At 33.0% G+C, this 14,148-nt stretch overlaps 1 protein-coding gene, 1 long non-coding RNA gene and 1 pseudogene across 23 annotated transcripts; all 3 read left to right on the top strand.

The window, feature by feature from the left end:
- On the top strand, window positions 4,734-7,673 carry LOC104771835 (GDSL esterase/lipase At5g45920-like). Its single transcript, XM_019242192.1, has 5 exons — window positions 4,734-5,014; window positions 5,262-5,489; window positions 6,965-7,032; window positions 7,116-7,280; window positions 7,382-7,673. The coding sequence occupies exons 1-5, from the start codon at window positions 4,823-4,825 to the stop codon at window positions 7,542-7,544; spliced, it is 816 nt and encodes a 271-aa protein (XP_019097737.1). The 5' UTR covers window positions 4,734-4,822; the 3' UTR covers window positions 7,545-7,673.
- Window positions 9,432-9,828, top strand: LOC109131265 (annotated as a pseudogene).
- LOC104771842 lies at window positions 10,658-12,725 on the top strand. 22 transcript variants are annotated; one of them, XR_002036796.1, is made up of 8 exons: window positions 10,659-11,071; window positions 11,191-11,272; window positions 11,522-11,573; window positions 11,751-11,847; window positions 11,943-11,952; window positions 12,033-12,100; window positions 12,167-12,242; window positions 12,343-12,706. It is a non-coding gene; the product is annotated as an uncharacterized LOC104771842 (long non-coding RNA). The 22 variants fall into 22 exon arrangements; XR_002036797.1 differs by having other exon boundaries at window positions 12,349-12,706; XR_002036810.1 differs by having other exon boundaries at window positions 10,658-11,071; window positions 11,943-12,100; window positions 12,183-12,242.

The following is a 14,148-nucleotide window of genomic DNA, read 5'->3' on the forward strand; positions in this document are numbered from 1 at the left end:
CTACAAGCCTAAGGTTCCTTTTCCCAAGCCAAGAAAGTCTAAGCAAGAGATGGAGGAAGCTAGATGCAAAGCAATGATGGACAAGGTAATGATTGAGATGCCTTTAATTGATGCAGTAAAGCTTTCACCACCTCTTAAGCGGTATGTGAGGAGAATGGTATCCAATGGTTTGAGCCCTGAAGAAGAAGCACTTCTTACAAAATATGTCAGTGCAATTCTGTTGAACCAGCCTGTACAGAGGAAGAAAGAGAAGAAGCAGGAGGTGGTTGTCTCTAAGGAAGTGAGTGCAATCATTCAATGTAAGACTGCTAAGAAGTTACCAGATCCTGGAAGCTTTGTTCTTGATTGCTCTATCTCTACAGGAAGGTTTGCACACTCACTTTGTGACCTTGGTTCTAGCATCAACTTGATGCCACATTCTGTTGCTGTGAGACTTGGGATGACAGAATTCAAGCCAACTCAGATTTCTCTAATCCTAGCTGATCGATCCCGAAGAATTCCTGAAGGTGTTTTAGAGGACATTCCAGTTAAGGTTGGAAACTTCATGATTCCCACTGACTTTGTGGTGCTGAAGTATGATCAAGAGCCTAAAGATCCTCTCATCTTAGGAAGATCTTTCTTGGCTACAGCTGGTGCCATCATTGATGTGAAGAAGGGACACATAGCACTGAATGTGGATGGTTTGAGTTTGAATTTTGAGATGGATAAGCTGAGGAGGGCTCCTACTATTGATGGACAGACTTTTTCTGTTGAAAAAGTTTCTGCAACACGAGCATCAGGCTCAGTGTCGATCGATGCCACCAAGAGGGTATCGATCGACACCCCTCCACGACCGCGACAAAGCTTGTCCAAAACTGATGCTCCAAGTCAGAAACCTGTTCCCAAACAGAAGAGTCATCAATCCACACTCCAGAACCCTAAGGTAAGGCCAAGGTATGCATTTTCTTCTCCTAAAATTCCTCCTATCATCAATAAGAATTTCAAAGCTACAAAAACTGTTTTACAGTTAACCAAGCCACGAGATTATCGTAGAGCGCTTGTTTCTTCTGTTGATGATTTTGCAGGACATAAGAGAGGCAAACCAATCCCTAAATCCCACACTGATAATGTTCCACACATCCTTGGCAAGCCTCATGCACCTAAAGCTTATACACCACCTTGGATGAAGAGGACTTCAATGCCATGTTCTGCTCCTCCAGATGTCTGAGCTCCAGCACAGTCAAGCTAATGACTGAAAACAAGCGCTTAGTGGGAGGCAACCCACTGGTAGGTTTTTCTTTTTCTTTTGATTTTGATTTTTATTTATTTTATTTTTATTTTTATTTTTGCTTTCCTCTTACTTGATAACACTGGGGACAGTGTTGTTTAAGTCTGGGGGAGGTTAGTTACTAACTATGTTTTCTGTTTTTGAGTTTCAGTTGTGTCAGTCAAAACCATAAAGTTTGAGTCAAATTTTTCAAAATTTTTCTTTTTGTCTTTGGGAATTATGATCTTGACTAATGATTTCTCTTATTTGGCTAACACTCTAATGATTATTTGTTTATGCTTGATCTCAGAACTGAAGCTTAGAAAGACTATGAGCCTTATCAACAATCCTGAAAGCCCTTATTCAATGGATATCTGATTGATCTAACGTTGTCTCAACTTTTATCAGGATTTTAACCGGACTTAATCTCTTACTTTGGGGTTGGAAATCAGTGGACTAGACTTCTTCTTCGGGCCATACAAGACAGTGCAATTTTTCAAAGTATGTCTCCCCTCTCTCTTCCCTTCAGTGCTTTAAAAAAAAAAAGAAAGAACAGAAAAAATGAGAATAAAAGATGAGATGATTTTGATCAGTTTAGAGAGGTAGGTAAATTACCAGTGACCTCATTATTCTACTCTTGAGTCAAATGATCACACAAAGCTTGGAAGCGAGGGGTAGGTAAATTACCGATGACCCCGGTATTCGCTTACACCTTTGATTAAAAAAAAAAAAAAAGAAAGAAGAAAAAAAAAAGGAAGTGAGAAAAGGGAGAGGAAAGGAGATGTAAGAAGAATGTCTTGGCCTGAAGAGAGTCCATATGCCACTGATCAATACACCCAAGGTAAGAATTCACCTTATTTGTGCTTTAATATTGACTAATGAGATGACAATGGAGATTTCAGAGATTCCAAAGGATTGTGGGATTTGAGTAAGGAATGTTGATGCTTATCATGGTTGAGTATAAGAAGTAAGTTCTTGAGTCAGGTAAATGAAGAGTGCGAATAAGAATCATCATGCAGTTGAGTGAGTTCCCTGTTTTCAAACCTCTTTCACATGTCTAAGCTTATGTTTTGCTTGAGGGCAAGCAAAGGCTAAGTCTGGGGGAGTTGATATATCATGGTTTTTGTGGTTTTTAACCATGATATAAGGAGTCTTTTAGTGTCTTTTCATTTGTTTCTAGATTGTTTTTGAGTCTTTACAGGTTTTTAGCATGAAAGGAGCAAAATGGAGCAATTTGGATGTTTTGGAGCATAAATCTTGAAGAATCAATTTGGTCTCGGATGAAAGCAGGAGCATCGACCGACACCAAGATAGGAGGCATCGATCGACACTCATCTCTGCCGACTCAAGACCCAAGTTTTGGAAAATTTACAAATCTGCCCCAAAGTTTTCCATATTTGCAACATAAGTCCCTGACGTGTTTTAGGACATATAAATAGTGTTTTTAGGTTTTCCAAACCCTTAAGTTTTATTCTATCAAGTTTTATTTTTCCTGCAACCCTGTGAGATTTTGAGAGCTTTTGGGAGAGAGATCTGAACTGCTTTGAGAGAAGAATTCTTAAACTCCTTCCTTACTCTTTTAATTTCAATTGCTTATTATTCAGAATCATGTTTTGTTCTTCATTGATTATGTCTGAGTAGTTTGCTTGTTAGGTTTAGGGTTTTTCACAGGGATTTTATGAATTATTAGATCTGATTATTTAGGATTCTTTATCTTGCTAGATCTTCATCTTAGGTTGTTCTTCATATTAATCCTTGATTGGCCATCTAGAATTAATACCTTAGGAAAATAAATTGATATGAGAATATAATTGATTTTCCTGATAAAACCTTTTGATGAGCAAAATTATTTCTTGCAAAGAGATTTGATTTAATAATTTTGTGAACAATCTAAACCTGATTTTATTGCTGATTTATTACCTAGAATTTTACAAAGAGATTTGGATTTTCTGGTTTTAAATTTAGATATTATTTGCAGTGAGAACTGATTTAATTTACAAAAGTGTTTAGAGTTCTAGATCTGTTCTTAATTGTTTGAATCCTAATTTATTGATTGATTTAATATTTCATAATTTCCTGAGAAATTCCCTAGACCTAGCTTTTTGATCCATTGAATTTACAACAGTTTTATTTAATATTTTTGCATTGCTTATCTTTATTTAAATCAATTTGTTTAGCATAATTATAAAACTCTATAATTTATTGTGTAGTTTTGAGTCCTTGTGGAATTCGACCCCTAAGTACTGCATTGATTTCTTAATTTGAGAGAGTAGCTCTAGGGTTAATTTGAGCATATCAACGGTTTGTGTAAACCCTAGTTAAACATGTATATATAAGGTTGTAACCTAGATCAATAAAATCAAGTCAGTTTAATACCTAATTCTACAGAATACATGCCTAATTCTTATATTCGATCTTTGATATTTAGTTTTATGCACGGGATTATGTAATATTTGACATAGCGAAAAAAAAACAGAATAAAACTATAGTTACAAAGAAAAATATCCTGTATATATAGAATGAAAAATTGTTTACTTGTGGGTGAACTCGTATGGGAGGCGCATGGGTTTCAGGCTCAGGATGCATCTATCATCTATGCCGAGTGAGTATTCGGAAATGTGTACCAAGGAAAGCTTGTCTTGACATTTATCGAAATTGCAACCTGAAAATATGATGAAAACGACTGTATAAAGAGGGATAGAAAACTATTTCATATAACCCACAAGGGCCAAAAGTTTTACCAGGCTCAGAAATCATTATGAAGACAAGTCGGTGACTGATGATCAAGTTTTTTGTACTATCTATAATTCAATATCTTACGACAACAAAAAAAATATATATATATTTTCGTTTTTTTAGTTGACACCATCAGATATTATCACTAGAATATGATAATTAAAGAGGTAAATAATATTAATTCATAATAATAAATGCATCATTTTCCCTACCGCGTACTGTAATATGTGAAGCTATTAAATGTTATACAATTTTAAATTTTATTTATAGTTTCCTCATCACTGACATTTATATTAAAATTGATTACCAAGAAACAATGTGGTTAGACGATTAATATAAATGTGGCGATAATTATAAAGTTTGATGATAATAGATTGGTGGTACAACGTCATCAATCATTTGATAAATACAGTATTAAATATGTAAAGACATTTATTTAATTTAGTTAATCAAATTACTTACTGTAGATTATAGTGCAAGTGGTTAAATAACTTTATTTTTCACTTTTCTATATTTTTCTTTTAATCAATGATATTTTACCAATTTCTTATCACACATATTTTTGTATCTCTATCTTATAACTTACTGTCATCGTATATCTTACCCAGCTCTTACCACATCTTATATTAGCTATTCTTAACATAATTATTACATTTTTGATCGATTCCTCTCAATATATACATAAACCTAAAATGTGGTCGTGCATAAACATGTGTTATTGACATTTGTATGTATATCTTTCTATTAGTGTATTAAACAATAAAACATGAAAGGTCGGTGAGTAGTGGGTGAAAGCATTTAGTGCATTTCTTTTTATTTTATTTTATTTTTGTATCCCCAATGATAAGCCTTTCCTTGATCATTTCAGCAAAATCACTAGAACTCCATCTTAACACATTTTTCTCAAGAAACACACAGATCAGAGAGGAGATGATGAGACAGAAGATTTTTCTCTTTGGTGATTCAATCACTGAAGGATCCTTTAGTGACGGTGGCTGGGGCGCTTCTCTCGCTGATCTTCTCAGCCGCAAGGTATAGATATATAAACACACATATTTACATCTTTGTATATATTTAAATCTTATACATAGGTTTTGACAGATAACTCTTCGTTTCTATATATAATTTTTTCTTACTAATCCTGATTATTTTTAATTTTTAGTAGACATAGTGAAGTTTTCTTATGTTTAATAGTATATCACCTTTTTGTTCTTACTAGTATTTAACCCTTTTTCACAAAAAATAATTACTTACACTTTTGAGATATAAAATTTATTAGGCTGATATAGTGCTACGAGGTTACAGTGGATATAACACGAGGTGGGCGTTAAAAGTAGTCGAGAGAGTTTTTCCGGCGGCTAAAGAAGACGGCGGAGAATCTCCAGCGGCGGTGACTGTATTCTTTGGAGCGAACGACGCGTGTCTGCCGGAGAGATGCTCCGGGTTTCAGCATGTGCCACTTCACGAGTACAAGCACAATCTTCGCTCTATTGTTTCGTTCCTCAAGGTGATCATTTATATATCATTTAATTCTTGCACATGCATATATAATCATCAATTAGAAAAAGTTTTTTGTATATACTCGATTTTACGAACTAGGCAACTAATGTTGCACATGCATATATAATCAATATGAAACTGTTTTGTATACTCGAGAACATGAACTAGGTAATCAATGTTGCACATGCAGTCATGCAGATATAATCATAAATATGGGAAAATAATCATCAATATGGAAATGTCTTATATGAACTACGTACATACTTGAGAATGTGAACTAGGTGATTCATGTTCTTCGAACTATTTAGTTGCAAAAAGTGAATGGCAAAGAATATGTTATTTTACATAAAAGTAACTATGTGCATATTTTAACAATATTTATGCTATATATATTGTTCGATAACATGTGTATTTACTTTGATAACTCACAATTTATATAACTCACACATAAATAACACAATTTATTTATGATTTACCATAGGACATAAAATCATAACAAATAAGTGTTATCTTCTTTGATAACATGCTTTTAAAACTATATTATGCTATTTATTCAAATACATGTGAAATCGTTTATTTACGATTTCATCGTCGTATTGTTTTTCTAATTTTGCGAGAAACTTTGATAGAACAATTAAGCCATAATTGCTGAGTGTATGCATCATATATTGAGCATGCATATATATAAGTTTAGTTGTTTAAATTGCCGTTCTAATATTAATAAAATTATAAATTGTAAATTTTTATATTTTTTTGTAAAGTGGTGAATGAGGTGGTCCTGGTACACTTAGAATATAATATACACGCCTCGTGGAAGTGACAAATTCAATTGACTACAAAATGATTAAAATAGAAGAATCAACTAATGCATGTATAAATTACATAAAATTATATAATTAGTTTCTTTATTTTTTTCAAATGGTATTGTGGTTATAAGAATCAATCTATTTTTTTTTTGTCAACCTCACATTAAATAATTAAAATAAAACTTCTCGATTGGTAGCAAAAAAAAAAGCATTAATCTATTGACTACTTTAAAAATGTTGCCTTTTGACTAAAAAGCCAAAGCTTTGATCATATATATCTCCTTTTGGGAAAGTAAACATTAAAAGCACCAAATGTATATGCTTTGTCGAACCACTAAGGGCATCTCTACCAAAGAGTACTCTTCAAAATACTTTTAATAAAAAATTAATATAAAGAAGAGAGAGAATAAAAAAAGAAGAGAATGATGCTCAGAGTACAGAATCGTTTCTCACATTTTTCTGACAGATGTCATTGAGTTACTGGTTAATATTAATAAAAAATACAAAATATATAAATATAATTAAAATAATAATTTTCTTATTGTTTAAAGCAATCTTCTAGGATTGCTCCGGTGGCGATGGTCTAAGTAAAAAGTTGTTACTTCTACATAAATAAGGGATTCTTATTATTTATAAATTTTATTAAATAAGAATTTTACGTTACGATGATTCTCAGAACCGTTGGCCACAAACGGCCATTATTCTCATAAGTCCGCCTCCAATCCACGAAGAGTCCCGCCTCAGGTTCGAGTCCTCAAATTTTCTTGTCATTCACTATTGGCTCACTATTTTCTTGTCTTGAACTAATTTAAGACATTTATCTTTAGATATCCTTATATCGAAAACACAACGGGGTTGCCAGAAAGAACGAATGAAGTAGCCGGACTATACGCAAAAGCATGTGTAGAAGTTGCTAAGGAATGTCATATTTTGGTCATTGATCTTTGGTCCAAAATGCAGCAAATTCCAAATTGGCAAACAGAGTGTCTATGGTCATACACTAACTCTTACATATACACCTAGTATACGGTGCGTTTTGGAAACCGATTATTTGATGCTCGATTAACTAAATTTATGTATTCTCGAATTTTAGGGATGGGTTACATTTGAGTCGGATCGGTAACAAAGTATTGTTTGAAGAAGTAGCAAATAAGCTTAATGAAGAAAGCATTGGAGCTGAGGAATTAGCGGTGGATCTTCCCCTTATAGAAGATGTTGACCCAAAAGATCCTCTCAAAGCCTTTCATAAGTTTTGATGCTTTATATTATCATCATGTAGTTTGAAATAATAATCGTCTTAACGATATTAGTTTGGAATAATTATGACCTTCGAATGATGTCATAATCCACTCTTATCAAATTATATTCACATTTTACTTCGTTTAGTTTAGTTTTTTTTTTTGGGTGTGTATACTCTAGTTTATATTTTTACAAACATGTTAATGACAACATATAAACGAATATAAACCAAATTCAAGTTTTGTCCGACCAAAATGGTACCCAAGTAAATATTATATAGAGGTTTGACAAAAAAAAGAGAGTAAATATATAGACCAAAAACATTTTTCCGGTAAGCCTAATTAGTTTTGAGTTTTTAATGAAAAAAACCTTCAAGAATTATTAACAAGACTAATTATAAATTAATTAAGTGATTTTTAAATTAATAAACAAACACTTTCAAAAATAAAGTTTAGTGAAAACCTTTTAAAATACTAGCAGGTGATCTAGGGGTGGGCGTTTGGGTACCCTATCAGGTTTCGGGTCATGTTTTCAGGTTTAGAAAAATAATACCCATTATGATTGTGACAACCCGTCCCATTGACCCCACTAACCCACCGCTAGCTTGCCCCCATAGGCCCGAAACTAGCCCTACAGGGCATCGATCCTAACTCCTCACTAGACAAATGGAACTATTCATCCAAATCCACAGTAGGTTATTAGTGCGCCAGGCATTCCTCGAACCCTTGTCCCCACCCTTTAACAACCTTCCCACAGGACAACCTGCAGGTCAATTGGTGACAGCTTGTCCTGTGGAAAGGTTGTTAAAGGGTGGGAACCAGGGTTCGAGGAACGCATGGCACACCAATAACCTACTGTGGATTTGGATGAATAGTTTTATTTGCCCAGAGAGGAGTTAGGATTGATGCCCTGCAGGGCCAGCTTGGGATCCGTTTGGGCGGCTAGCAGTGAGGCTAGTGGATTAGCAGTGAGGCTAGTGGGGTCCACGGGACGGATTGTCACAATGTTATTTTTGGATTTCTGGTAGGATTTGGGTATTTTCGGGTTTCATCCAAAGCCTCAAATTATATTTTAGGTTCGATTAGATTTGTAATTTTTTAATCCAAACCAAAGTAAAAAAAACCCGAAATCAATCCGAATTCAGAAAAAAATGAAATCAGTCCAAATTCATTAAAAATGATTATAATCATAAAAAATCCAAGGTTATCAAACCAAATTGAAGTCATGAAAAGAAAAGAATAATTCTAAATAATAAAACACCAAATTTACAAGCCTATAATTTTTTACTTCTTAAAACATCAAATTAGATCAAATTCAAAGTTAAAACTATATAATCTATCTAAACTAACATATGAAATTGACATACTTAAAAATGAAAACTAATTTATCTTGTAATAGTGATGCAATCTATTGTTAAAGATATATATAACTTTGGATAGTTTTAATTATTTGTTCAGGTGTTCGGATATACCCAATCGGGTTTAGGTACCCGTTTCATTTACTAAAAGCATCTAATCGGATATTTTTAAAATTCAGATTCGGTTTTAGATCATGTATTTTTAATCGGATTCGGATATTTTATCCAGCCCTTGACCGGTCCATTTTAAACTCTCAGTAAAATTACTAGTAAAAAGAACCGTTAAATATTGAAATAATCTCTGCTAGGCTGATAAACAAAAGTTTAAACTCTTATTACCATAGATGAAATAAACTTTGCTATGCTGGTACACAAAAGTTCAAACTGAAAAACAAATTGATAGTCTCCCATGATTTGATATCTTAGTTAAAATTAGCAAATCTGTCTTAACTGAAAAACAAAAAAAAAACTGCAAATGCAAAAATAGGGACGTATATGTTGGTTATTAATACATGAAAGGAAAATCAAGTCTAAACAACAAAAAAAAATGAAAAACCTCACAATCTTCCTACTTGTTTTTAGTCTTTGTATGTTTGGTCATGTATCTGGCGCTGGAATTAGGATCGTGAACGAACTCAAAAATAAGAAATCCCTTTGGATGAGATGTTATTCTAAAGATGACGTACTAGGTCCAACAATAATACCAAATGGAGGGCATTTTACAGACTATTTCTTTCATAATTTATTCGGTACGACGCGTTTTATGTGTACTTTAAAACAAGGACCTGGATTTAAACACAGTCAAAAGCTTTAGAGCATTTAAAAAGTCTGGCTTATGGGAATGGAGAGCAAGAGAAGATGGAATATATTTAAGAAGAATATACAAGGCGAGATTTGATGATAGTGCAGAGAATCTGCATAAAGAGCATAATTGGATACTTTAAAACATTAACAAACTTCAATACTGTTAACCAAGACATCGCATCTGTAAAAGTACAGCTTCATTATCTCTTTATTGGTCTACATGACAATTCTTTTTTTTGTTTGGTATTGACAATTCATTATATATATATATATATATATATAGTATATTTCCTCAGTTCATGATTTATATAAATTGAAAAAATAACACCCAAATTATATTTAATATTTCTTAATTATCGTTCTTTTACTATGTATAATGGTATTTAAGAAGAAAAAAAACATTTATCTATAGTTAGCTCATTTAAACTTCTTTATAATTTCAACTAAATTTATGTGTGACTCTACTATATCAATTGGAACTCACAAAATTATATCTATTGCAACATGCAAATGAATATATTTAGAAGCTTGAGTGAACCAATGACCTCTACAATTGTGATTTTCATATCTAATTTTTTTTATTACAATCTGGTTAAGTTAATTAGAGAACTGAAAGTGAAAGTTTATAAAAGAAACAAAACAAGTCACATTGTCCCAATGGTAAAGGGAGGTAATTCCCGCCACTTGGGTTCGAGTAATCACTACAAGAAATATGGGCATTGATAGCAGAAAAGCATAGCGCAGTTTTCGCAAGTGTTATCGTTGATAAAATTTTATAAATGAATCTATATAATAGCGCTTTTAAAACGCTATACCTAAAAATATGTAAGCGGGAATCAAAAATCACACTTTCCGCCAACACTTAGTAAAAATTGACTAAAATTTAGTCTTTCCCCACACAAAGAAGCTCCAGAGTCAAAAAAAAAAAAAAAAAAAAAAAAAAAAAAAAAAAAAAAATTCTAAACCAACGAAAACCTGAATCGTTTTATTTTCTTCTTTTCTCTTCCTCATCTCCTTCACACTTCTTCTTCCTCTCTAGGGTTAAGAGTAGGGAGAAGCCAAGGTTTTTGCTAAGCAGCCATGAGTGAGACGAGAGATAAGCATTGCATACCCAGATCCGTTTCTTACAACCCAAATTCTTCGTTGTTGTTCTCCTTTAGCTCTTCCTTTACTCTCCGTAGCTCTCACCTTCTCATTAAAATGTCAATTTCATCTCGTCGGAGAAGGTTTGTTGTTTCTCTCTCTCTTTCCCCCTTTGAATCTGGGTTTGGAATTAGGGTTACTTAGATATGTTATTCTTCTTCTACGGTTTTGAGTCTATTGAGCAAAGGACTGCAAGAGGTTTTACAGATCGAAATCACCGAAGAAGATTTTTCTCACTAGGTATCTCGATCTTAAACCAAATCTATCTTCTTCTGCTTCTGGGTTCACCGAAAATTTCTTCCTTCACTTCAATCGTGGTTTTGCCTTATATGTGGTTTCTGATTTTGTTGTTGTGCAAGGACCGACTATGACAGAGGAGTCAACACTTTTTCTCCCGAAGGAAAGCTGTTCCAAGTTGAATATGTCATTGAAGCTATCAAGGTAACTTCTCGATTCCTCCATTGTGGTGTGAGTTCATGGCTATTTCTGAATCAGAACATGGGGGTCTTAATAGCTGGAAAGAATTGACTTTTTTTTGCTTGGTGATTTCATCACCGATTTATTATATTTGGCTTCTGTTTTTCTGGGTGGTGTGGGAGAGGAGATAACTGAGTTGCAAATTGAGATTCAATGTATGGAGAATAAGCAACCGTTAGCACCTAACTCATTCTCAAATCTTGGACCTTGCAGGAGGACTAGTGGCCCTATTAGACGAGCTAAAGGTGGTTGAACTCTTGAGGTGGTTAGTGGTTACTTTTTTGTTTCTAATTTCCTGTTCTTCGGTTTCATAATTTAATTGATGTGTAGAGCGACCTCATTCGATAATGTATCTTATATGCATATGGATTTACTGTTTACATGAATGAAATGATGAGGCTATTCTTATTGTGGCATGTAATTTGTTTCCATCGCTATTCAGGATGAGACACTTAGACGAGCTGTTGACAAGTTTAAGGGGAAGAGGTGGAAGAAAATATGTAAATTTTCTTTCCTTGATCAAAGTCATCAAAGTCAAAGTAATGGTTTCTAAATCTGTTTGGGGAGTGTTTCTATCTATTATTAGTCTCGTTGTTGACTTGTGATTGAATTTGTGTTCTCTTATTTGTTGCAGGTTTTCATAGGTTTCAATTTCAAGTCATGAGTTTGTTAATGGATTTATGTCTACCTTGATTGATTTTTTTCTTTGGTGGGTTTCTCTCAGATCAAGTGTCAGCTATTTTGGTTGAGTCTTGTATTGCTGGTTATGCCGGTGTAACTACAAGCTCCATGGTACGTGTTAGTGTATATTTGCCTTAGTGTCGTGTTAGACTCTTTAACTTTTGATGTGTTTATAAGGTTATTGGGGCAGTAGGTGGCTTAAAGAACTCAAGGCTCAACTCGGCTCAACTCTGTGTCACCAAAGTCACCGAAGGTACTCAAAACAAGCTCTCTAATAGCATATCACTTTGCTGTATCATTTTCTGTATATTTAGGCTATTAATACTTCTTCTTCATGAGTTTGTGTTGCTTAGTTGCAGGTTGAAGCTGATTACGTGATGAGCTTTAGGATATGATCTGTTTATGTATTTTCTAATCTTTGACTTGTTAAATCTCTTTGTTGGGAACTTGCATGAGTGAGGACCACAAGAAGACAGGTCGTGACTCTTGAGTAAGAATGGGTTATATTTAAGAAGCAAGTTGGAGTTCCTGAAGCTGGAGGACTTCAAGAAGGCGAAGGAGAAGGTTATATTTAAGAAGCAAGTTGGAGTTCTTGAAGCTTTTAACGTCTGTTCATGAACTTTTTTCGATGGTATGTAGTAAATATTGTATAAGACTTGGTTTGATGACTTGTTGTAGTCTAAGATATGGTATGTAGGTTTTGGATAATTTATTTAATATTTTTTTTTTAAATAAATTCATACTTTATTAAACTGAATTACAATGTAATTTTTGTGCTAGAATAAAATATATTATATCAACAATACATATCTATAGTTGACAAAACAATAGTACAAATATTTTGCTACTATTGATTATAACATAGCGCTATTACAGAGACACAAACAATAGCATTGGAAAAAAACGCTATTGTATGTGTACCCTCTAAGATAGCTCCGGTAAAGACAACGTTTACGAAATCGCTATTAAAACGATATAATAGCATTTTTCGTGTGCTAAGAATACGAATATTTCTTGTAGTGAATATTGGCCACCATGGTTCAATAAATTTAAATTGATTTTCATAGGTTCCAGGAATTAATTTTGGACCTTGGAAGCCTTTAGATCACCTTGAATTATCAAATAAATAAATAAGTGATAAAAATAGTCAAAACAACTTAAGCAAAAAGAACTTGTACACAATTTTAAACAGAGTTAGTACTTACATGATCTAGAAGGATAACAGTGCTATATAAAAAAAAAATACATTTATGTAGGCAAAAAGAATTCAACGATCTAGAAGACCATGATATTTAGCTATATCTTAATTTTGAATATTTACATTTATTTCTAAAGTATTATGTACATTTATTTAATCTTATAATATGAAACTTGGGTTGTTCATATCTTATTATATAACGCTCGGTTTCAAATCTTGTAACTAATATATTTTCATCGTCTTCTTTCTTGATTCTTTTGTTCACCCACACCTTCTTAAGATCACTATAGAATCTGGAATTACTTTTGATTTGTAATTTTGAAGGTCGTTTTGTCAATATAATTGTAGGTACGATTGTGGTTGTTTGCTACATGAAGCTTGATTTCACGTGGTGCATATATGCTACAAATACATTTGAAGTTCTTCTTTGTTTTGGCGTTATTGGTGAGATAACAATGAATAGTAAAAAATGGCATCATATATATTGCTTGTGGATGATAAGTTGGAAAACATAATTCTAATTATTTATGTTTTTCTGCTTTAGATGATTCGGGAGTTTGTGTGAGTTATAGTTAGCAGTAGCACCGAAGGAAAGAGAGGAAGTACCAGAGAAAATAGAGAGAAATGTGAAGATGAATAATATATATTATTTGATCACAAAACATCATAGTGTAAGTAACATTTATATTTTTGTTGTTCATATACTTACACCAAAAATAAGCTGTTAAAATTAAAATATCTATTTTTATTAACATTTCTAATGAGTCAACCAAATTTTGTTTATTGTAAAGTACTTAAGGATATATTTACTATATTACAAAGTAATAATTAGTTTATATTATTTGTAATCAAATTATAATTTTGTGCGTATGCACGGGACATATACTAGTTTACCAATAATTATCAACAAGTGTATATTTGCTTTAGCTTTGATGTCTTAAGCAAAAAAAAAAAAAAAAAC

The sequence above is a fragment of the Camelina sativa genome, chromosome 20 (assembly GCF_000633955.1).
Source record: "Camelina sativa cultivar DH55 chromosome 20, Cs, whole genome shotgun sequence".
Lineage (NCBI taxonomy): Eukaryota > Viridiplantae > Streptophyta > Magnoliopsida > Brassicales > Brassicaceae > Camelina > Camelina sativa.